Source organism: Zingiber officinale, chromosome 9B (genome assembly GCF_018446385.1).
Source record: "Zingiber officinale cultivar Zhangliang chromosome 9B, Zo_v1.1, whole genome shotgun sequence".
Taxonomy (NCBI): domain Eukaryota; kingdom Viridiplantae; phylum Streptophyta; class Magnoliopsida; order Zingiberales; family Zingiberaceae; genus Zingiber; species Zingiber officinale.
This window is the reverse complement of record NC_056003.1, coordinates 47054557-47076862: the sequence shown is the minus strand read 5'-3', so window position 1 is coordinate 47076862 and position 22306 is coordinate 47054557. Positions and strand designations below refer to the sequence as shown.

General features: G+C 39.3%; 2 protein-coding genes across 4 annotated transcripts; both read right to left on the bottom strand.

The window, feature by feature from the left end:
* Nucleotides 1–9810: 9810 nt before the first annotated feature.
* LOC122023946 (blue copper protein-like) lies at nucleotides 9811–10767 on the bottom strand. Its single transcript, XM_042582394.1, has 2 exons — nucleotides 10459–10767; nucleotides 9811–10319 (listed from the first exon to the last, which is right to left on the bottom strand). Exons 1-2 carry the CDS (start codon nucleotides 10613–10615, stop codon nucleotides 9943–9945), a joined length of 534 nt encoding a protein of 177 aa, XP_042438328.1. The 5' UTR covers nucleotides 10616–10767; the 3' UTR covers nucleotides 9811–9942.
* A 1661-nt stretch (nucleotides 10768–12428) lies between these two features.
* On the bottom strand, nucleotides 12429–17332 carry LOC122023945 (29 kDa ribonucleoprotein B, chloroplastic-like). Of its 3 annotated transcripts, none has more exons than XM_042582390.1 (4): nucleotides 16966–17332; nucleotides 13299–13397; nucleotides 12912–13190; nucleotides 12429–12734 (listed from the first exon to the last, which is right to left on the bottom strand). In XM_042582390.1, exons 1-4 carry the CDS (start codon nucleotides 17275–17277, stop codon nucleotides 12597–12599), a joined length of 828 nt encoding a protein of 275 aa, XP_042438324.1. In that variant the 5' UTR covers nucleotides 17278–17332; the 3' UTR covers nucleotides 12429–12596. The 3 variants fall into 3 exon arrangements, with proteins under 3 accessions (XP_042438324.1, XP_042438327.1, XP_042438325.1); XM_042582393.1 differs by having other exon boundaries at nucleotides 12429–12720; XM_042582391.1 differs by having other exon boundaries at nucleotides 12678–12814.
* Nucleotides 17333–22306: the final 4974 nt, after the last annotated feature.

Sequence of the window (22306 nt, the reverse complement as noted above, 5' to 3'; positions counted from 1 at the left end):
AGGAGGACTCCGAGGTTGAGAGATGCTCAACCTCCGAAGAAGAGGAAAACCAAGAAGCTTCATCCTCAAAGGAATGCAACGAAGGGAACAAGGAGGGAGCATACTCCTTGTTTCATATTCAAGATGATGAAGCCTCCACCTCTAGGATTGAGGGGGAGCAATCCTCGGTGACACCGGATCAAGAAGAAGGAGAAGCTTCTACATCCGGGACAAGAGAAGAAGAGGAGGAAGAAGCTTCTACCTCCACAAGTCAAGAAAAATCGAATGGAGGAGGATCAAGGGTTGATCAAGAGGAAGCTTCTACCTCCGGATCCAAAGAAAAAGATGCCACCCCTACAAGCAAAGGTATAAATATTTCAATTAATAATAAAAATCATATCATATGCTTTGAATGTAGGGAACATGGGCACTACAAGAGCAAGTGCCCTAAATTGGCCAAGAAGAAGGGCCAAGTGGCACATAAGGACAAGGTGAAGCCCAAGGAGACCATCCCCAATACAAAGAAGAGCAAGGAGCATATTATATGCTTCTCTTGCAATCAAAAGGGGCATTACCGGAGTCAATGCCCCAAGGGCAAGAAGGTGGTCAAGGCTCAAGGAGGCACTAGTCAAGGGGGAGCCTCCAAGGTAAAAAGGAAGGTAACTTTCATTGAGCCTATTCCCTTGCAAAATGGTAAAAAGCATGCTAGGTCAAATTTTTATCATTTTAATGCAATTTACCATAAGAATAGAAAGCATGAGGGCTTTAAGGAAAAGCATGTGGCCCTACATGCCAAAACTACTATCCCTAAGGCTAGGAATGTAGGTAAAAACCTAGGCGATAACTCTAAGGATTTAAGATACAAGCCTAGAAACAAAAATGCTCATGAATCAAACACTAAGACCTTAGTGAGAGAAAATCAAGTCTTGAGGTCAAGACTTGATAAAATGGAAAAGACCCTAAAAAGGATGGAAAATATCCTATTAGGGCAAAATGAGCATAACTTAGGGTTAGGAAAATCAAAGCCATCCGATGGCCATAAAGGTTTGGGATACAAACCAAAAACTAAGAAGGATGTGCCTAGCTATCATAGGGTTCCATATAGTTATGGCAAAAACCCTAGGTCTAGTGGTCAAGCCAAAAATACTAGGGAAGTCATCCCTAAGAGTATTTTTGCAATAAATGTGACTAAGGCTTCTAAGAAGTCTAAGAAAGTCACAAACAAGGTCACAAGGGAGGCTATCCCTAGAGTTGACCTAGAAAGTGTGACCAAGGCCTCCAAGAAGCCAAACAAGGTCACTAGGAAGGTATCTAGGGAAGTTATCCCTAGTGAATACCTAGAGCATCCAAGGAGCACCAATAAGTGTTGGGTTCCTAGGAGCATCTTCTCTACCCCATAGATGGGTTAGAGAGTGTCAACTCCGATTAGAAGGGTAGTTAACCCAACTTTGAGGGAATTGACACTCAAGGAGCATTTTCAAGGTTTTTGTTAACCTTTGAAAATGAAATGAAATTATTATTTACTCCTTGAAAGAGTAAAATGTGCCTAATGGTGGAAAAATTGATTTTAATCTTAAATGGCACATATTGGGAATTCATAAGAACTACCAAGTTGGGATTTTGGTATGTTCTTAGGAAATTTAAGGCAATCCGGCCCTAAATTTAACTGTGCTACTCTTGTGGAAAAATGAAATATGCCAACATTTGAGGAATATGCTTAATTTCAATTGGCATAAATTAATCAAGGGAAGTAGAAATGCCAATTTAGGCTTTGGCATTTTCATGAAGCACTTTAGGGCAATCTAGGTTTTAGTTGTAAGTTTAGCTAAGATTTCAAGGATACTTAGATAGTTAATCTAGGTATATTTTATTTAGGCTAAATCTTGCCATGATTGTTTGCCTATCATATGCCATGACATCATGTCTATGTTTGCATTCATGTTTTATTATGCAAAATCCAAAAATACCATGTCATGACATTCATACATCATGTAGTTATAGGAATCTTTCTTTTGAAAGTTATTTTATTTTGATGTATGCCATAACATTATCATGCATTAGTTTAATTCCTTGTAATTAAGGACAAATGGCATTTAACAACACTTATTAACAAGTGACATCTTAGGTGGATGTCTAATATCTTTGAAATGCCTAGATAAATATGCATGATCCCTAGATTAGGGCAAAACCAAAATCTACATCTCACAAAGACTATAAGGTGACTTGTATGTGCTTTAGTGCACATTAGATACAAGTGAGATGTTAGGATGATGAACAAAGCTCAAGATGTTGATTTAGTGCATTCATTTGAGTTTTTAAGTTCATCAAAACACATAGTTATGTGTTTTCCCATCATTGGGAAAGCTAATGTACAAGGCATGTGCATTATGCCCAAGGAACATGATGAGATATTGGTTTTGAAAATGTTTTTAAAATATTTTTGGAAAACTTTGGTGAAGGCTATCTTTTGATAGTAATCACCATTGAATAGTTAGACATAAACTTGAAGAAAACGCTAAAGTTTTTGCAAGTTTTCAAGTTTGTGTCCATCTTTGAAAATATGATGTATTTTCATAGAAAATTATTTTTCCTTGATTGTATATACCCTAAATAATGTCTACACGAAATTTCATAATTTTTGGATTTTTGTAGAATTTTCTAGGGGTTTCTGAAGTTGACTGAAATGGAATTTCAGCAACTATCAGAGCTCTGATCGATCCATGGATCGATTGGAGTGCCTGAATCGATCCGTGGATCGATTCAGAAGGCAACTCTCGCGAGCAGTAGCTCGCTGGATCGATCCAGGGAGCCTGAATCGATCAGTGGATCGATTCAGACAGGTTCAATCGATTGGAACCCAACTCCAATCGATCCAAGTTGCTGATTTTGGCTGGGAAGGCCTGATTTCAGTATCTTTGAACCATGTTGAGTCTATGTAACCATTCCAAACCCTTAAAATACATTTGTATACATAAAAAGGGTGTTTTCGTGTTGAAAACAAGGCTGGAATGGTTAAGGAAGACTTCATTGAAGTTTAGGTTGAGGTTTGTTTCAAATTTTGAACATTTGAACCTCAAAACTTCTAAATCTGGGTTTCCTAAAGGTTTAGGGATTCCAAGTCATTGTTGGTGCAATGACAGAAGTTACCACCATGTCTTTAGGGGGAGGGACTCTTTAAAGGCATGAAAATTATTTTTCATGAACCTTGGAAGGTGGTTAACCTTCTTTAAAGAAAATGCTCATGGACGAGCTTTTGAACTTGAAATGGGGAGTGGATATCCTCATTATTTCAAGTGGAAACTCAAGTGGTTAGAAAATGCTCAAGGTTGGATATTTGTCTACATTGAGGGAGAAATTAAGGAAAAATGAAGGGTATGGGACCTTCATTGTCGTGTTGATCACAACGAGTGATGTTGTGAACAACGATGAGCAACTCTTCAGGGGGAGAGTTGTCAACAAATGGATTTGTTGATGTATACCCAAAATTGGGGCATGGGTTGATGTGTGCCCAAAGATGGGTTGATGTGTGCCAATAGGGGGAGAATGAAAGGACTTGTGAATAGGAGTAAGTTAGGCTTTCATTACCTAGAGGGAGTTTGCCCTCTTAGGGGGAGAATGAAGAGTCTAACTTATGTGTTCATTACCTAGTGGCATGAAGAATGAGGCTATGAGATTAGCTTAACTTACATGTGGTATTGTAAGTGTTATTGTGGTATTGTCAAACATCAAAAAGGGGGAGATTGTTGGTGCAACATCCCTCAGGTCAAGGTTGACCTGGTTGACCAAGCGGAGTCTTGGTTTGAGTTTAGATGTTTGACAATAAGATATTGATTGAAGAAGAGTCAAGTAGGTCAAGGGAGTGACCGGATACTTGACTGGGAAGTCCTAGTGAGTGAAGCTAGGCAGATGGAAAGTCCTAGTGAGTGAAGCTAGGCAGATGGAAAGTCCTAGTGAGTGAAGCTAGGCGGATGGAAAGTCCTAGTGAGTGAAGCTAGGCAGATGGAAAGTCCTAGTGAGTGAAGCTAGGCAGATGGAAAACCCTAGTGAGTGAAACTAGGTGAAAGTCCTGGTGAGTGAAGCCAGGCAAGGGAAAATTCAGATGGATCAAGGATGATCGGACATCTGGTGTTGGGAAGTCCAAGTAGGTCAAAGGATTGATCGGATACTTGGCATGAGGAAATCCAGATGGGTCAAGGTTGACCAGACATCGGTGGAAGTCAAGTAGGTCAAGGGAGTGACCGGATACTTGGCACGACTAGAAAAGTCAAGTGGGTCAAAGTTGACCGGACACTTGGTGGGAAGTCCTAGCAGGTCAAAGGAGTGACGGATGCTAGGCATGATGTACCAACGGGTCAAGGTTGACCGGGTGTTGGTTTGGTAGGCTTGGGACTTGGTTTTGGGCAAAATCCAAGTGATCGCATGGATCAGAGCCGGATCGATCGGTGGATCGATCCAAGCCTTCCAGAGAGAGGTCGGATCGATCCGTGGATCGATCAGATGTCAATCGATCGCTGGATCGATTGGGGCGCGATTGGAATGGCCGGATCGACCCGTGGATCGATCCAGGCGCGCAAGTATAGCGCTCGGATCGATCCATGGATCGATCCAAAGCCTCCCGATCGATGGGAACATTCTAATCGATCGGGATCCGACCGATGGCGTTTATAAAGGACGTTGTCTTCGGCATCCCTTCTCCGATTCACTCCAGATCTTTCGCCAACTTCTCCACAGCGCTCTCAAAGATCAGATCGCCAGTTCTTGAAGGATCTTGGAAGCTTTCCAAGTCAAGAGGCGGATCAAAGGCAAGAAGAGAAGCTAGGGTTAGGGTTTTCTGTACTCATTGTAAGCTTTGCGCTTGTATTTTGTTTCCCTTTCCTTTCTTCTTGTACTGAGAGTCTTGTAGGGCTTCTCCGCCCTCGGTAGTTACCGAAAAGGAGTGTTTTCATAGTGGAGGGTGCGTGCGTGGTGTTGATCTTTGGATTAGTCACCTCTTGTGAGGTGGATACCAAGTAAACCAACCTTGTTAGCGTTGTGTGTTTGTTTCTGTTATTTTCCGCTGCATATCCTTGAAGAAACAAGCCACGCCGAGCGACGAGCACGCGACGAGCTATTCACCCCCCCTCTAGCTACTTTTGGTCCTAACAGTAGTCTCATCTGATAAGAAAAAAAAAATCAAAAATCAGAAAATGAAGAATAAGATGAAACCCAAACCAAAGATTCAAAAGAAAAATGAAACCAAGTCGTGCTGGGCATGTGGACAAGTTGGACATTATGTCAAATTCTGCCCTAAGAAGAAAAATCAGAGCAATATGTCCAACACCAAGGCACAAGCAAATGTCGTGACTGCTAGTGACGACACCGGCAATAGGTTTGTTACCTTCAAACCCGAACTAAATTTGATCTATCAACCCAATGAATGGTTAGTTGATACAGGTGCTAATGTGCACTGTTGTGCTGATTGCTCTGCCTTCCTTACTTATCAGCTAATTGAAGGCACTTCCGTAGCAATGGGGAACCATTATGCAGCCAGGGTGTTTGAGATAGGACAAGTTGACCTGAGGTTCACCTCTGGAAAAGTCCTGTCACTGCATGAGGTGCATCATGTTCCAGCGGTCCATCAGAATTTGATTAGCGGGTCAATGTTAGTCTGCACTAGTTATGAGCTGAACTTTAAATGTAATAAAGTTGTAATACTACATTTAGGAACCTTTATTGGAAAAGGTTACCTTAATGAAAGTTTATTTAAACTCAATGTAGAAAATGCTACCTTAAATAAATCTACTGATATTGGTTGTGCACATAATATTGAGTCTTATGATATATGACATGACAGATTAGGACATGTCAATTTTAATACCGTAAAAAGAATGATGAATCTAGACATGATTCCTAAGCATGCTATAAATGATAAGAAAAAATGCGAAGTCTGTGTGCAATATAAACAACCCCGTAAACCCTTCAAATCAGTTGATAGAAATTCTGATATTTTAGAATTGATTCATACTGACTGTTGTGAGTTTAACGGTGTAATAACGAGAGACCATAAACAGTATTTCATTACCTTCATTGATGATCACTCTCGTTATTGTTATGTTTATTTGCTGAAAACTAAAGATGAAGCTTTAGATAAATTTATGATTTTTAAATCTGAAGCTGAGAATCAAACAAATAAATCTGTTAAGAGGTTAAGGTCTGATAGGGGTGGAGAGTTTACCTCGAACCTGTTTCAAAATTTTTGTCAAGATGTAGGTATAATTCACGAGGTAACTGCTTTATATAGTCCTCAATCCAACGGTATAACAGAACGAAAAAATCGAACCCTTGAAGATATGATTAATTCCATGTTAGGCAGTTCTGAGTTACCTAACTTCATGTGGGGGAGGCTTTATACACTACATATCATGTGTTAAATAGAGTCCCTATGAGGTCAAGGGATAAAAGCCCATATGAGCTTTGGAAAGGCCGGAGAACAAGTTTGAAATACCTTAAAGTGTGGGGGTGCCTTGCAAAGGTACTAGTACCTGAACACAGAAGGAAAAAACTTGGTCCAAAGACCGTTGATGGTATCTTCTTGGGTTATGCTCAAAATAGTATTGCATATAGGTTTCTGATTATTAAATCAGAAATTTCTGGAATAGATGCAAATACTATTATAGAACTTCGCGATGCTACATTTTTTGAGGATATATTTCCTATGAAGACGAGAACACCTCAGTCTATATCTAGTATTCCTACCAGAGATAAGTCTGCTTCCGTAGAGGCTCCATTATCCGTAGAAGGTACATCTTCCTCAAGTCATTCTAGACTAGATGAATCTAGTGAGCATACAGAACTGAGAAGGAACAAGAGGCAACGTGTGTCTACGGATTTAGGCCAAGACTTTATCACCTATAATATAGAAGGTGACCCTGTGACATATAGAGATGCTATGGCTTCTCCTGAAGCTAAGCACTGGAAATAGGGTATTAAAAGTGAAATGAACTCTATTATCTCTAATGCCACTTGGGAGTTGGTAGATTTACCTCCTGGGTGTACCACTATAGGATGTAAATAGGTGTTTAAGAAAAAACTAAAACCTGATGGGTCAGTAGATAAATTCAAAGCCCGCATAGTTGCTAAGGGATTCAAACAGAAAGAAGGGATTGACTATTTTGACACTTATTCTCCTGTTACCAGAATTACTACAATCCGAGTGTTAATAGCATTGACATCCATATATCATCTTGAGGTCCATCAAATGGATGTCAAAACGGCATTCCTAAATGGAGATCTTGAAGAAGAGATATATATGGATCAGCCTAAGGGACGTGTAGTTTTTAGAAATGAGAATAAAGTCTATAGGTTAGTCAAATCTCTTTATGGTTTGAAGCAAGCCCCAAAGTAGTGACACGAAAAATTTGATAGTGCTATGCTATCGTTTGGATTTGAAATGAATGACTCTGATAAATGTGTGTATGCTAAAATGAAAGGTGATAATTGTATTATCTTATGTTTATATGTAGATGATATTATACTTTTTGGTTCTAACCTTTCTATTATTAATGAGACTAAGACCCTCTTAAGTGATAAGTTTGATATGAAGGATATGTGTTATGCTGACATGATTTTAGGGCTGAAGTTGACTCTTTCAACTGATAGAATAGCAATTTCTCAGTCACTCTATGTTGAGAGAGTATTAGAGAAATATGGCTATAGCCAAGTTAAATCTGTCGTCACACCCTATGATCCTTCAAAAACTCTCCACAAGAATAAGAGTGGTGTGACAGTGTCTCAATTAAGATATTCACAAATAATAGGTAGTCTAATGTATTTAGCAAATTGTTCTAGACCTGATACTTCTTTTGCTATAACGAAATTGAGCAGGTTTACCAGATGTCCGGACAGAACACATTGGGATGCATTAGATAGAGTACTCAGATACCTAAAAGACATTATATCCTTCGGCTTGTGGTATGAGAGATTCCCTGCAGTCCTGGAGAGATATAGTGATGCTAGTTGGATAGCTGACACTGCTGAGTGTAAAGACGTTACTGGTTATGTGTTTACACTTGGAGGCGGTGCAGTTGCTTGGAGGTCTGTTAAACAGACGATTATAACCTGTTCTATATCTGAGGTAGAATTGTGTGCTTTGGATACCACAGTAACTAAAGCTGATTGACTTAAGGGTCTTCTTTCTGAAATTCCCTTGATGATGAAGTCAATACTTTCTATTTCAGTACACTGTGATAATCAAATAACAATAGCTCAGATTAGAAGCTCCAAGTATAACCAGAAATAGAAGAGACATGTACGAATAAGATTAAAGTCTATTCGTGAGTGTCTCTTAGAGTGGTGTCATTGGACTTTGTAAGTTCAAAAGACAATATTGCTGATCCACTCATTAAAGGACTTGATTCTGAAAAAATCAAGAGATCCAGTAAGGGAATGGGACCGAGGCCTATCCTGGTTTCACCTATAGCAGCAACCCAACCTATCTGATTGGAGATCCTAAGAAGTAGGTTCAATGTGATATAAACAAGTTATAAGGGTGAACCATAAACATCAAATTGATTGAGATGTAATCTCATAGTCTCTTCTTTGGATAGATGCTTGACTGCTAGTAAGGATGAGCTTAGGAGCTCTTAATGAGTTCAAGGTCTTAATGACAAAATGCTCGCAGTACATCCTTGGAGAACTCACCTATGTAAGTGTAACTGTGTGGCCGCAGTGTGGGAGGTCTAGGCAACTCTCCTTAGCACTTATGAAACAAGATTCGGTGGCATGGCTGTAATGCACCAACCCAGAAGGATTCAACTGTCGCCCGTGATGAGTTGTTACCAATTGATTTTCACATATAAAAGGTTTAAGTTCAAGACTGAGTTCACTTCAAACCTATGTGAATAAGATTGGTGTACTTAGGTGAAAATTCAAACTGGAAGGTATTTTCACTAAAAGCTCATTGCAACCAAGCCTCAGGATAAGTCTTTGTTTTCAACCAAAATAATTTGAATTAGTGGGGGATTGTTGAGTTTTTTGTATTTAATTCAAACTATTTTTCATGTTTTGGTAATGCATATGTGTATGCATTTAGTCCCACATTGCTAAGCCAAGAAGGTTGAAAGAGCTTATATATGGAGTCCTTCCATCCTTGCTTAGCAATGTTAAGGGGGCCTATACGTATGCGCGGGCCGAGCCCAAATCAAGTGGTTCGGGGGGTTCGAGCCGGAAATCCATAAACCGGGCGCGACGCATGCGATCATCGCGCGTAGGGGGAGGGTGCAAATCCCCAGCTCGTGGGCCTCGCGCTTGCAGGCGGCCTGGTTTGATCTGGTTCTTGGGTTTGGTCCGTGCGTGAGGAAGCGACGCACTTAGGTTTGGTCCGCGCGTAAGGAAGCAGCGCATCTATCCCGCACGTCCGGAAGCGACGCACGCTTTGCTTCGTGCACTGCTTTAGAGTGTATAGATACACTGCCTCTGTTCCTGGTTCAAAACACACCGAAGCAGTCTGCTTTCTCTCCTTCCCTCTCTCTGTCTTCTTCCTTACCGAGAGTTTGTCCTAAGGTTTGGTTTTTAGCGATCTGAGGTTGAGTCCGAGTGCGTCGTTCGTCTTGGAGTGCACCTACGGACGACGCGAGTGGTTGTCGGATCTTGGGAGGATTTTACCGGAGAGCCTTGTACCGTGGGCGGCAATAAATTCTCTAAAGATAGTCGGCACGCCGACACTTCAACCAGAGATATATTTTCTCGATTTCTTTTTTATTTACCTGTTTATTGTATATTTACTGTTTTTGTACAATTTATTACTGTGTTAGAACTCTCTTCATACAACAGTAAATAGGACATAAAAGAAAGTAGAACAATAACCACCGTTATTAATCTTCCGCCACCAAAGTCAACATCTCAATTATAACTAAAATTGCACATCGAAAAATAGAGAGATCGCAATAGCTCGCACTGTCTCCACCCTGACTGAATTTACAGCATTTAGACGGCCACCACTAGTTTAACCGCTAGCATCAGACCAACCATGAGCAACGACAGGGACGCCGGAGATAGCCTGCCGGCAGCTGAGTACGGTGTCGTGCCGGTGGGCGTGTTGATGGTGGGAGTAGGAGTAGTAGTGGTCCCAGTGGGAGGGGAGGTGGCCGTAGAGCTGGGTGATGCAACGGCAATGGTGAGCTTCATGCCGTTGGCGCAGTGGCCTGCGACTCCGCAGATGAAGTAGTAGTTGCCGGCGCTGGAGAGCGGGACCGTCGTCTGCCCGCTGTTGTCGGTGCTGAGGGCGTTGCCGGAGGAGCAAGCGCTGTAGTCGCTGGAGCTCACTCGGTCCACCGTGTGCGCCCCACTGGCGTAATTGAACGCTGCAATAACATCACTAATTATCGCCTTCACCCTATTTATCTATTTATTTATTTATTTTATTTTATTTTGAAGGTTGTTAGTTAAAAACAAGAACACATGAGTCAGACAAGCTATATGAAGTGGAAAGAGCATATATACCGAGGGTGTCACCGATGGCGAAGTTCTTGCCGCTGGTCCATGTCGAATAGTCGACACCGTTTGCCCACCCTGATGAGTCGCCAACAGTGTAGTCAGTGGCGGTCACCGACAAGACCGTGCCAGAGAAGAAGAGGATAACACAAAGCGCTATGGCCATTGATGAGGAGGAGGCTGGGATGATAAAGAAACAGGGCTACTGAACAATCAAGAGAAGGGGGAAGTGCACAAGAAGAGAAGAGCAAAGGTTAGCTTGTATATATAAACAAAAAAGTGGTTTGGTTGATGACTCATGAGTTGGAGTAGGTCAGGATTATATGAATACCATTTAACTTAGTTTATGGAGACAGGAATGCATGGGAATATTAATAGCGTCGTGAGTACTCCAAACTGACCTTTGCATCTACTTTAACATGTCTACATTTGCTTTTCAATTCCATCTTTTACTTTATTATGTCTACGTTTGCTTTTCAATTCCATCTTTTCCTTTAATATGTTTTTATATATACTGTTATGTTAAAGCCAAATAGATGGATAGAATGTGTATATCTCTACCTATAATGTAGCTAGATGAATGTAATTATTTCATACAACACCTCCCTAAACCCTAAACCCTAAACCCTAAACCCTTCACATAATTTCATACAACATGTAATTATTTTGAGGAGTGCAATGAAAGTTATATATATGTATGAAAGCCCAATATATGTCAATCAACAATCTACCGAAGCATCAAATCACTTTAACGTACTGTACATATATTATATTGATCTTAAGTGTTAGGTCAAGATGCACACTGAACCATGAGCTGAATTAGAAAGACTTATCTACCATGAGAGATATCACATGAAGCAGAAAGGTAAGAAATTTGAAGTGGCCTACATTTCTTTGGGCATAGGTATCAATTTGCTATGTTGCTGAACCATGGTGTTGGATAGACAGTAGATTGTATCAAGACTAGTCTACTATATTGCCAACTTTTGTTGTTGAACGAACTTGGTTAACTCGCTGCTTCACAGAATAACAGCGAGAGTTTCTCGATCAACTGAAGAGAGCAGAGGCATCCTTCATGGCACGAATGAGTGCCCGCTCATGTGTGCATGATGTATGATGGGCATGTAGTTAATCTTAAGAGCTAAACACTAAACCCAAAGATAATGCAGATATATTTCACTCAAAACTTTAACAAATTACAATCAAAGCTATGTTAAGTCGTAGTTTAATCACTTCTCACCAAATCAGTTGACTGTTGTGTTTGGTGGGTCACAGGAAGAAAAGCAAAGTGGGGTTTGGTTTGGACGGGCCACCTACTCTCAACCAACATATCTCCATTGCTTATTTATCTCATGAAAGCAAATATGTATAGTCTGAGTGGAAAAGGTATAATTATACGCTTGCAAACAAGTGAGCTTATTGAACTAACAAATTCAAATACGAGCTTAATCTATGTGAAAGCTGGTTTATGTGAGTTATTTGGGATTTAACCCAACCTATCTGACTTGATTTCTAGGTCAAGACTCCTTGGGGATTCCCGTATATATACAGACTCCCAAAAACTGTCTTAAGACTAGAATCATTCTTTGGCATATTTATGCAAGATGTAGATTAGTGTGATCAGTCCCAATTGATGATGCCAGAACAGTCCCAGTCTCGACAAGAATGCATGAAGTCGAATACTACACTACACGTATAATTTCATATTAGATGGAGAAGTTAGCATAGGAGATACACATGAGGTTGTTTAAGCATGATACCGGAATCAGGAATGTATAGGTGTTCTCTTTCACTATTCCTATTTCAAGATTAGTTAACAGAGAAATATGAACTATGATGTTTGTATCAGCAAACTGCCAAATCTTTATGGGCAATCAGTGGTTATCCTGTCTGTCTGATTGAGTCTTTCAACTTCCAACTTAAGTCAATTAAACACGTTTATGGTAGCCAGATATGTTAACGGAACAAACAACTTTATATATATATATATATATATATTCCAAGGCAGTGGCCAAGACATTTCATTTCATAGGGAAATGACAAAATACACAATTACAAAGTAAGCATATCGACGAATGAAATAATATACACTACTGTATTTTGTGCATGTAATGTTATGCTGGATTGAATACCTCTGTTTTGTTATTTTATTCCTCCCTTTGCTCTTTGGTAGAACTGGACTCATTTGATGCATCATCTGATTGCTCATTTCCGTTCAATTTGTCCTTGGTATCATCTGCTTGAACTTTACCCAATATCAAACGGATGGGTCTGCCCATCAAATTCTGCAGTGTCAATAGCAAGGTGTAGGCTAGATGATACAGAGGTCAAACTTATTATGAAGTGGTTCAAGGTTATTGTAGTCCTACAAATGATTCACATGCAGTCATATACTGGTTTGACGTTTAGGCTACAAATGAAAACAATATTGATTACAACAAACAATGCAAAACTTAATTTACCTTCCCATTGTATGTAGCAATTGCAGCCTCAGCATCTTCCTTCGATGAAAAGGAGATGAACCCATAGCCTGCTGGTCTTCTTGGATTAGTGTGGTAGATAAGTTTGGCAGATAAGACATTCCCGCTGCCACTGAAAAATTCTCGGAGATCCTGTGATCTCACCCTCCGAGACAAATTCCCAACAAATACATTATATTTGGGCACAGGTTCTGCTTCCGTAACTGGAGTCTTCTTCACTGATCTGGCAAACTCCACTTTGATCACACGACCATCCAAATCCTGAATCAAACTAAATTCACAATTAAGCATTCATAAATAATAAACCTGATATGGACCACAAGAATTGGATGAAAAGCATCACAGAATTCTCACGATGCTAGAACTTACATATGAATTCAGATGATTAAGTGCTGCAACAGCTTCGTTCTCTGAGGCCATTGTTACAAATGCCAATCCTCTATTTCTACTGCCATTATACATTGACAGCTGGACCAAGAAGAAGAATTTAACTGACAGTAATTGGGTATCTCAGTAATTGGGTATCTCAGTAATTGGGTATCTCGGAATGTACAAATCAGAAAAAACTGAGCATAAGCATCTAGTGAGGAATATGGATATTGCAGCTTAAGATGCTCCAAAATTTGAAATTAATACCTGTTCATAGATATAATTGCCTGCTATCAATTATATCTAGTTGATAGATATGAAATTAATACTAGTTGGAAAATCGTTTGCATTGATATTTTGCAAAGAGTATATAAGTGACATTGTGATTAATGAACAATATCAAAACACTGACTACATAGGTCTGAAGTGAGAATGATGGATCCCATTAGAAAAGGGGTAGGGATAATCTCAAGTAGAGTAATGGATAGACTTGGTTAAGCCTACAGCTCTCCTCCCTCCTTTAACTGACCAAACATTTAGGGATGAAAGGGCATCAACTGATAAAACCTCCGTGGGAGGGCTACCTGTAGACCTTCGACCAACTGTATATATGACCAATGGGAATGCACCAAAAAAATGAAATCATCAAGCGTACACATTTAACATTATGCATCACTTCACATTAAGGATGGAGCTGTGTTGTGAAAGGCGTGCCCGAGGCACGAGGCGCACGAGGCAATTTCAAAAACACCTTTTCCGCCAAGAGGCAGGTGCTGTTCTTCAGGCGTGCGCGTTGGGAGTGCCTGGACGTGCCTTTGGAGCTCATCTGAGGCACGAACGAGGCGCACCTCTTGAACCCGAGCGTTTTTTAAAATGCGTTATTAACTTTTTGCCAAAAAAAACTTTCACCCGGGTTGGAATTAAGCCACGAAGTACAGGAAGAAGAAAAGAACGCAAGAAGAAGTCGCGACCACCTGAACCCGAGCCTACCCGGAGCATTTTTGTCCGCCGCCGCCATTGCCTGAGTTGCGCCGCCATACCCAGGTATGTGTTTCTTCCTTTTTTTTTTTCCTATTCTTCTTCTCTTCTGTTATCTTCTTCTTTTCTTCTCTACTGTTCTTCTTCTTTTCTTTTCTTTTCTTCTTCTTCTTCTTACTGACGAACACCACAAAGCGTTCGTTGATTAGCGCTTGTCCTAGATCGATCCAGGTCCTGCCTGGATTGATCTAGGTAGAAACGGGATCGATCTAGGTTTCTTGCCTTTGAGATCTAGATCGATCCAGGTTTCTTGCCTTTGAGACCTAGATTGATCCGCCTGGATCGATCCAGGTAGAAATCTAGGTTTCTACTTAGATCGCTGTTGGATCGAATATTTTTTTTCCATGTTTTTCAATTTTTTTGTCCTGTTTTTCTATTCTTTTTTCCAATACAGTGTTGATTTTGTCCTTTTTTTATTTTCAAGCTATTTTCTTGTTTAATTATCATAGAAGATAGTAGCGATGCTCCAACATATGCATCAAAAAATTCGGCATGAAATTATTTTCGAAGAGTTAATCCAGATAACAAAAATGATTTGATTTATAACTTTTGTCAAAAAAGTTACAAAAGGAGGTATCTATCGTGCAAAACAACATCTTCTTGGGGAGTTTCTAAATACTACAACTTGCAAAAGATGTCCGCCCCATGTACGTGAAGAAATAAAAAATTTCATGGAGAAAAAGACGGAGAAAAGTAATCTTTCTAAACTTGCGACATTGGACTTTGAGGATGTAGACCCTCTTGGTGAGGATATTGGTATGGATGATATTGGAGCTAAAGCTATGCCGCCTACAATTTCTAGATCAGTGAATATGCGAAAAAGGTCAAGACAAATAGGTCCAATGGGTACGTATTTTGCTCCTCATGTGCAAAAAAATGTGGAAAGTAGAAAGGATAAGGAAATGCAAACTACGATAAATGAGGCATACAAGAAAGAATTGAGGGAAAAAGCTTGTATGACCATAATTGAGTGGATGCATGATGCGTTAATTCCTTTTAATGTCGTTAACTGTTCAAGCTTTAAAAGAATGTTGGACTTGGTTGGCCAATATAGTGTAGGTCTAAAAGGACCTAGTTATCATGAGGTGTAGGTTCCTTTTATAAAAAAGACGGTTGATAGTGTGACAAATGATTATATTAAGTCGTGTGAAACATAATGTGCAAAGTAGGGTTGTAGTTTGAGAGCAGATGGGTGGATAGACAAAAGACAGAGGACTTTGATTAATTTTTTAGTGAGTTCTCCGAAAGGTTTAGTTTTCATCAAATCAGTTGATGCTTTTGATTATGCAAAGACGGGAGATAAATTTAAGTTGCTTGATCAATTTGTGGAGTGTGTAGGAGAAGCAAATGTTGTTCAAGTTGTCACAGATAGTGCAAGTAACAATGTGCTTGCTGGTAAGGATCTATTTAATTCTTTCTTATCAATATGATTTTTCTTATATATGTTAAACTTATCTACTTTTCTAACTTCTTTTGTAGGAAAATTATTAGAAACAAAAATGTCACACTTGTATTGGACTCCTTGTGTTGCTCACTGCATCTTATCTTAGAAGATATTGGGAAATTGCCTGATTTTAAAGCAACATTGAAGAAGACAATGAGTGTGAATGCCTACATTTATGTTCGCACAGGCATGGTAAATATGTTGAGGCGATTCACAAGACAAAAGATCTTTGTCAGACGGGTGTTACAAGATTTGCTACTGTTTTTCTCACTCTTGAAAAGATGTCGTCAGAGATGCGAGGCGCGCCCGAGGCACAAAGGGCTCGGCGTGCCCCCCTTGAACATGAGGTTGATTACCAAACTACTAACACACTCATATAATATGGCATGGCATGGGGCTGACTATGCTGACTGTTCAAGGGAAAGCAGCAAAATGATATTGTGAAATCCAATAAATAACTAAGTGTACCACAGGCACAACAATAACATCTCAAGGACTTCTGTCAAGCTTTCAGAACTCCCTACTAAAATTGACTCCAGCATTGTAGGACTGCATTCACTGGGACTCGACTTTTCCGGTAGGTGAACTGAACTACTTGCTCACCTGAACTGCTTTCTCATCCATTCATTGAGGCCAAAGAAACCAAATGACCCCCAACTATAATCATTAACGGATACAATTCTAACTACAAAGTTGTATGCATCTAACCAATGACAAATTGAACTAGGTTGAGGCTTTCCAAGAGCTGTGTTTTCTTGCTTTCATTACTTCTACACCAGAAAGAAGTAATGAGCAAACTTCCCCTTAGAAAAAGATGGATAGGTGTCCAAATAAATCACACTGCAACTGCTTTACGTGTTCAAAGGTTGGTGAGAGAACATTAACTGATTCACATCCAAATGGTGATATGCAAAAGGATGATATGCAAACTGACAAAATTGATAAATGTTTGTTTCTAAGTATCCAAATGGTGATAGTTAAACTAGAATGTATCAATGCAGTTGCTTATGCTTGAATATAAAGGGAAGCTTTTTTTCCCTCTTTCATAATGCATTTAAAATTTATTGAGAAAAAAAAAACCACTGATTAACATCCATAAAGCATACTAAGTAAGGTACCAAATGATGGATTGGTGTTCAAAGGTTCGATCTTTTGGAGTCATATAAAAAACAACGAAATCCGAACCTCGATATCAAGGACGGTACCATGCTTCGCGAAGAGAGCCTTGATGTCGTCGTCCGTGGAGGCCCAGGGAATGTTTTGCGCTATCAGCCTCGTTCGAGACGCCTCCGAGGTCTCCGCCGTTTTCTCCATAGCTGCTGCTGCAGTGCCGCCGCTTAGGGCGGTTAAGGCAGAGACCCATCGATGGTGGAGAGGGAGTGTGAGTCCGCTTGGAGTACGAGTAGAAAAGGGAGAAGAGGGAAGAAAGAGGGAAGAAACGGAAGAATGATAGAGGCAAGATGGAAGGATTCGAAGAAGGGGAAGCGCCATCGCCATTACCCACCCGAATCACACAAGACCAGTCGTGGACAGAGCGACAAGCATTATCCACGGGAACGAATGACTTTTGGATCAGCTAAAGAGTCTCGGACACGATCCAAATATTCCACCAATAATTCCTTTCAAAATGAGTTAAAATCGGCAGAACGCGCCCTTTTAATTATTTTTTATTTTTTAAAAAATATAATATATTTTTTTTCGTTATTTATTTTAATATATTTTTAGTATTATGCTTGGATTACCATGGCTTAAATTCATTGGCTCAAATCATCACTTGTAAATCCAAATTAACACAATAATTTCTATCATAAAATAATGAGTGAAATTTTTATCCTTCTCTATGAAACTACTTAAAAGGATAAAAACAATTCAATATGATCCTATAACGATGAATAAAACTAATTTGTGTCGTATGCAAAAAGAATTAAGAAAAATGAATACATTGGCAAACATTAAAAGGATGCTTCGTTTAGCATTCCTTTTTTTTTTTTAATTTTTATTTTGAATTTATCAGATGGTCCCTTTTATAATTTATAGGATTATGGTCAAAATCTGATTAAAATTAACCAGAGCCGTTAATTTAGATTGAGTTCGTTGGATTGGTCCATCCGCCAAGCTAATTAAATGAGTTGGGTTAGAATTTTATCAACCCAAACCTACCGCGGGTCGACCCATCTAGGCCTGTAATCCACACGGGTCGGACTGTGACGGACTTGGGTTGACCTGCTGATTGAGAAACACATGTTCGTGGACGTGGAGAAGGACACAATATGATTTAAGATATGAAAGTTTTTTTAGTTAGCTATCGACTTTATTGATCATGAGATTGAGATCATAGATGGCTGAATCTTCTTCAACTTGAAGCATTGAAATTTGCTTTTGTTAATCAACAACTATCAACTCTTGCATAACTCACAATCCATCTATCTCACACTTTGCTCATTTGATCTTTCTAATTGTCTCTCACAAATCATCAATCTCTTCTTCAAGCAACATTTTCTGTGAATTTTTCTCAAGCTGTAATTTTTCATTCTCCTTTTAAAGGTTGCATATCAATCTGCAGAAGCTTACCGAAAATATGAAAGTTTTTAAAAAAATTTTATAGGCCCGCGGGTTGACCCGTTAAACCCATAACCCGCATTCGATTGTGTTGGGTTGGAGATTTCCCAACCCGCCAAGTTGATGGGTCAACTCGCCCCGCCCCTGCCAAATGGTTGACCCGTCACGGACGGACATGCCCCGCCACGGCCCATTTGACAGCTCTAAAATTAACTGTAATCTTCTCTGGGTTCATCTTCCCACCTAAGTTATAGTTTTAGATCGAGTTAGGCGGCCGGAGGCTGCCGATGGTGGGCGGACTGTATGATGCCGAGTAGGGGGCGACCCGTCCACTGCTGGCGGTCTCCGTGCGCTGGCTCGATCCAAAACTATAATCTAGGTGGGAAAGTAAATCCAAGGGAGATCGCAGTCAATTTTGATTGAATCTGGTCGCGATCCAAAGTACAAATTACGGAAGGGATCAGGGATTGCGGATCAGAAGACTTAGACTTGAATTAGTTGGTTAATTATATGAACGGGAGAAGTTTATATTATAACAATTATGAAATCATAATTAGTACAATATACATATTGTCGAATATAATAAATTTGTATGGTAATAATTATAATTTTATAGTTATTATAATATGAATATTAAATAAACATGCAAAGTCAGGATTATAACAGTTACTGAATTATTATAACATTGTTGTTATTGAATGAGTTAAATTCGACAGACCAATTCAGGATTTTAATTTAAAATTAATCTATCCAAAAATCAAAAACCATCGAACATGGTATTTAAAGGCAGTTATGTATTATAACATGGAGATGATGAGATGAAGCGGCCTTCCATTGAAAACAGGGTACTTCTTCTGAGTTTTACTCTAAATGTATATCCACACAATATGGAATACTCCCTCTCAAGTTTCAACCCAACTAAATTTTCTATCTCATGTCATTTAAAACGGTGAATAAACTAAATGTTAGTGAGAAAATTTGATAATCATTTATTTATATTTGTTCAACATGCATAAGTTAATTAAATGAATAAAGAAATCAGTTTAAATAATTTATTAAAATAAATAAATAAATTTGGCATATTCAACTTTTTAATATTAATAAATAGAGATTATGATACGTTCAGAATAATATTTATTAAAAATGTCCATGAACAAACTAATCAATATTATTTTTTATCAAACTCATAAATAAATTAAAAAAAAATGAAAACAATATCAAGCAAACTAACTGGCCAACCAACTAAACTTAACAATATAAAGGTATCTGTTGGCATTTGCTCACGTTGAGGTATATTAACATACATGGGATCATTATCTAAAACCTCCTCCTCGTTCCCATTATTCTCATAATACACATTAGTATGTAAATGGTTTTAGGTGGAAAAGTGGCGAAGGGAGATTATTAGAGGTTGTTGTAGATTGCTTGCGGAAGGAGTCGTTCATTCACAATCGTAGATCACCAAGTCTGAGGGTTAAGACATTGTGAAACAATAGTAATAGTTCAATACTTGTGACTATTATCCCATCTATGAGTTGTTCATAGTTTCTGGAGTTTACAACAATGTCAATTAAGGTATATCAAGAACTCAACTCATTTTGTATATGTTATCTCTTATATGCTTTTGCTATGTCGAAAGAAAATTCGACATTGGTATCCGAGTTAGGTTTAATGAAAACTCCCTAAGCGAGAGACCATTGGAACCGATGGTGTCGTCGCTAATCTCACTAATGAGGAACGATTCTACGAGGATGGTTCTTCGTCGTCATGTGCAATGATGTCATCCCTGGCTAAGAGTTCTGTGATGGAATTTGAAAAGGGAGAGGACTCAGACCGCGTCATGCGTCGATGCCGAGCTGTGGGCCGGCGAACAGTGTTTGTCGTGGTAGTCGGTAGTAGCACATCGCGGGCGCCGGCAACCTCGTGAGGAGGCTGGCGATTAATGCCCATGGTAGGCAAGCATTAGCGACCGCGTTGGGAGGTCGAAGATTGGCAGTCGAGGCCAACAACCGCCTTCATCACAATGTGGGCATAAAAAAAAGCATTGGTGTGAGCGTGGAGAGAAAAAGAATGTGTTTTTTTTTGTTTGAGAAGCTGTTTGATTAAAAAAAAATTCAACATCAAGCTTCAATGACCACTTTGAATGATTGGCGATCGACTTCCGTGGTCGGAGATTACCGACAATTGCGTCGGGACACTGACAAATGATGGTTGTTACCGGTGACCATGATTGTCACGAATGGTCCATCACGGTGGAGAAAATGAGAAAAAAGTTTAATTTTTCTTAATAATAAAAAAACTGAAAATTGATCCGGTTCATTGAACCAGACTAACTGGTTTGAGTTGAACTAAACCGAGTAACTGAACCAAACCAGCTGGTTTGACTTAAAGGTGACTAATAGTGGGGTTTTATGTAGTGAATCTAAGTCCAAATGGTAAGATGAAATTCCATATTATGGTACATGGTGTCTATTGATTCATATGCTCATTTTGGAGTTCGTACTCGAGTCATTTGGGTCTTGATGATTCATAAGATACATAAAATTGTGTAATTATTAATTGTCACTAATATCTCTCTTTTTGTACGATTGAGAAATATGGCTGCAACAGAGTATATCAAAATGGATCTTGTCAAGGGAGATAAGCTGAATAGACAACTATAATATTTGGCACCGAAAGATTCAGTTTGTCTTCGAGGAACAAGAACTCGGGGAGATTCTTATGTATGAGATGGTGGACCCCAAGGAGGTTACCATGTCACATGCAATACGGGATCAAGAGGTATACCGTGCTTGGAAAAAAAAAGATAACTAAGCTAGGGTGATCCTTCTTAGCGATGAACTGATCCCAATATATGAGCATTATCCTACTGCTAAGTCGGTATGGTATGTAGGATCGCTGGTGTCGATTGGGGGAGTGAATATCGACTCGTCGCATTTCACTTCAACTTTGTTCATTCTTCCTATCAAAGTGTTAGTCACAGTGGAATATAATACAAATTTAAAGGAAAGAATACTTATGAGATTTACTTGGTTCCCAACCCCCCAGGGTCAGTACATCCAAGGCCTAATCACGAGAAACACCCATCCACTAATGGTCTCCTTTCTAAAACTTTCCAGAGGTGGAGAAACTCATCTTATAGTTTGCGATACAAGCATAAATAATAATAAATTAAGTATAATTTATAATAAACAAACCAAACAAAAGATGATGGTCGATCCGGAAGTCCTGAGCAGAACACCCTCTAGAGCTCCAATGGTAGAGCTTCGCACCATACCTTTCTGAGCGCAGAGATGGAGAGTAGAATTGAAGAAGTTATCTTGAATGTAGAGCCTTCGTCTCCTTTTATAGAGTTTGATTATATCCTTATCTAGATCAACTCTTATTTGGATGAAGCCATATTTGGATGAACTCATATCTAGATCAAGCTTTATCTCTATCCACATTATCTGACTTATCTTTATCCTCATCTAAATCATAAAGATGAACCAGATCTTTTACCACATCATCTTCTATGTTAATATTTTTGATAACTCAATAATCTGAACCGAACCCACTCAATCTACCAAACCGCTGGTTTGGTCTACTGAACCAGTGTGGGTCCGGTTCGACCTGAGTTAAGTCTGATTCACCCATTTACATTTGTCTACTCTATGTTTGCTTCCAGCTCCAAGTTCCAGCAAAACAACCATACAAACACAAACAAGCAACCTAGCCTATATCTATAAGTTTACCTGACCTATTATACTTATCTTTTACTTGGAGGTCCCTCCTCCAAGTCTACCATCTAAGGGTCAATCCCTTAAAATGAAGTCATACTCTTATAAGTCTACTTGACCTACTAGACTTACCTTTTGCTTGAAGGTCCCTCCTCCAAGTCTACTACCTAAGGTTTAATCCCTTAGGATCAAGCCGTATTCCTATAAGTTTACCCGACCTACTAGGCTTCATGCTTGGACTGTATTTA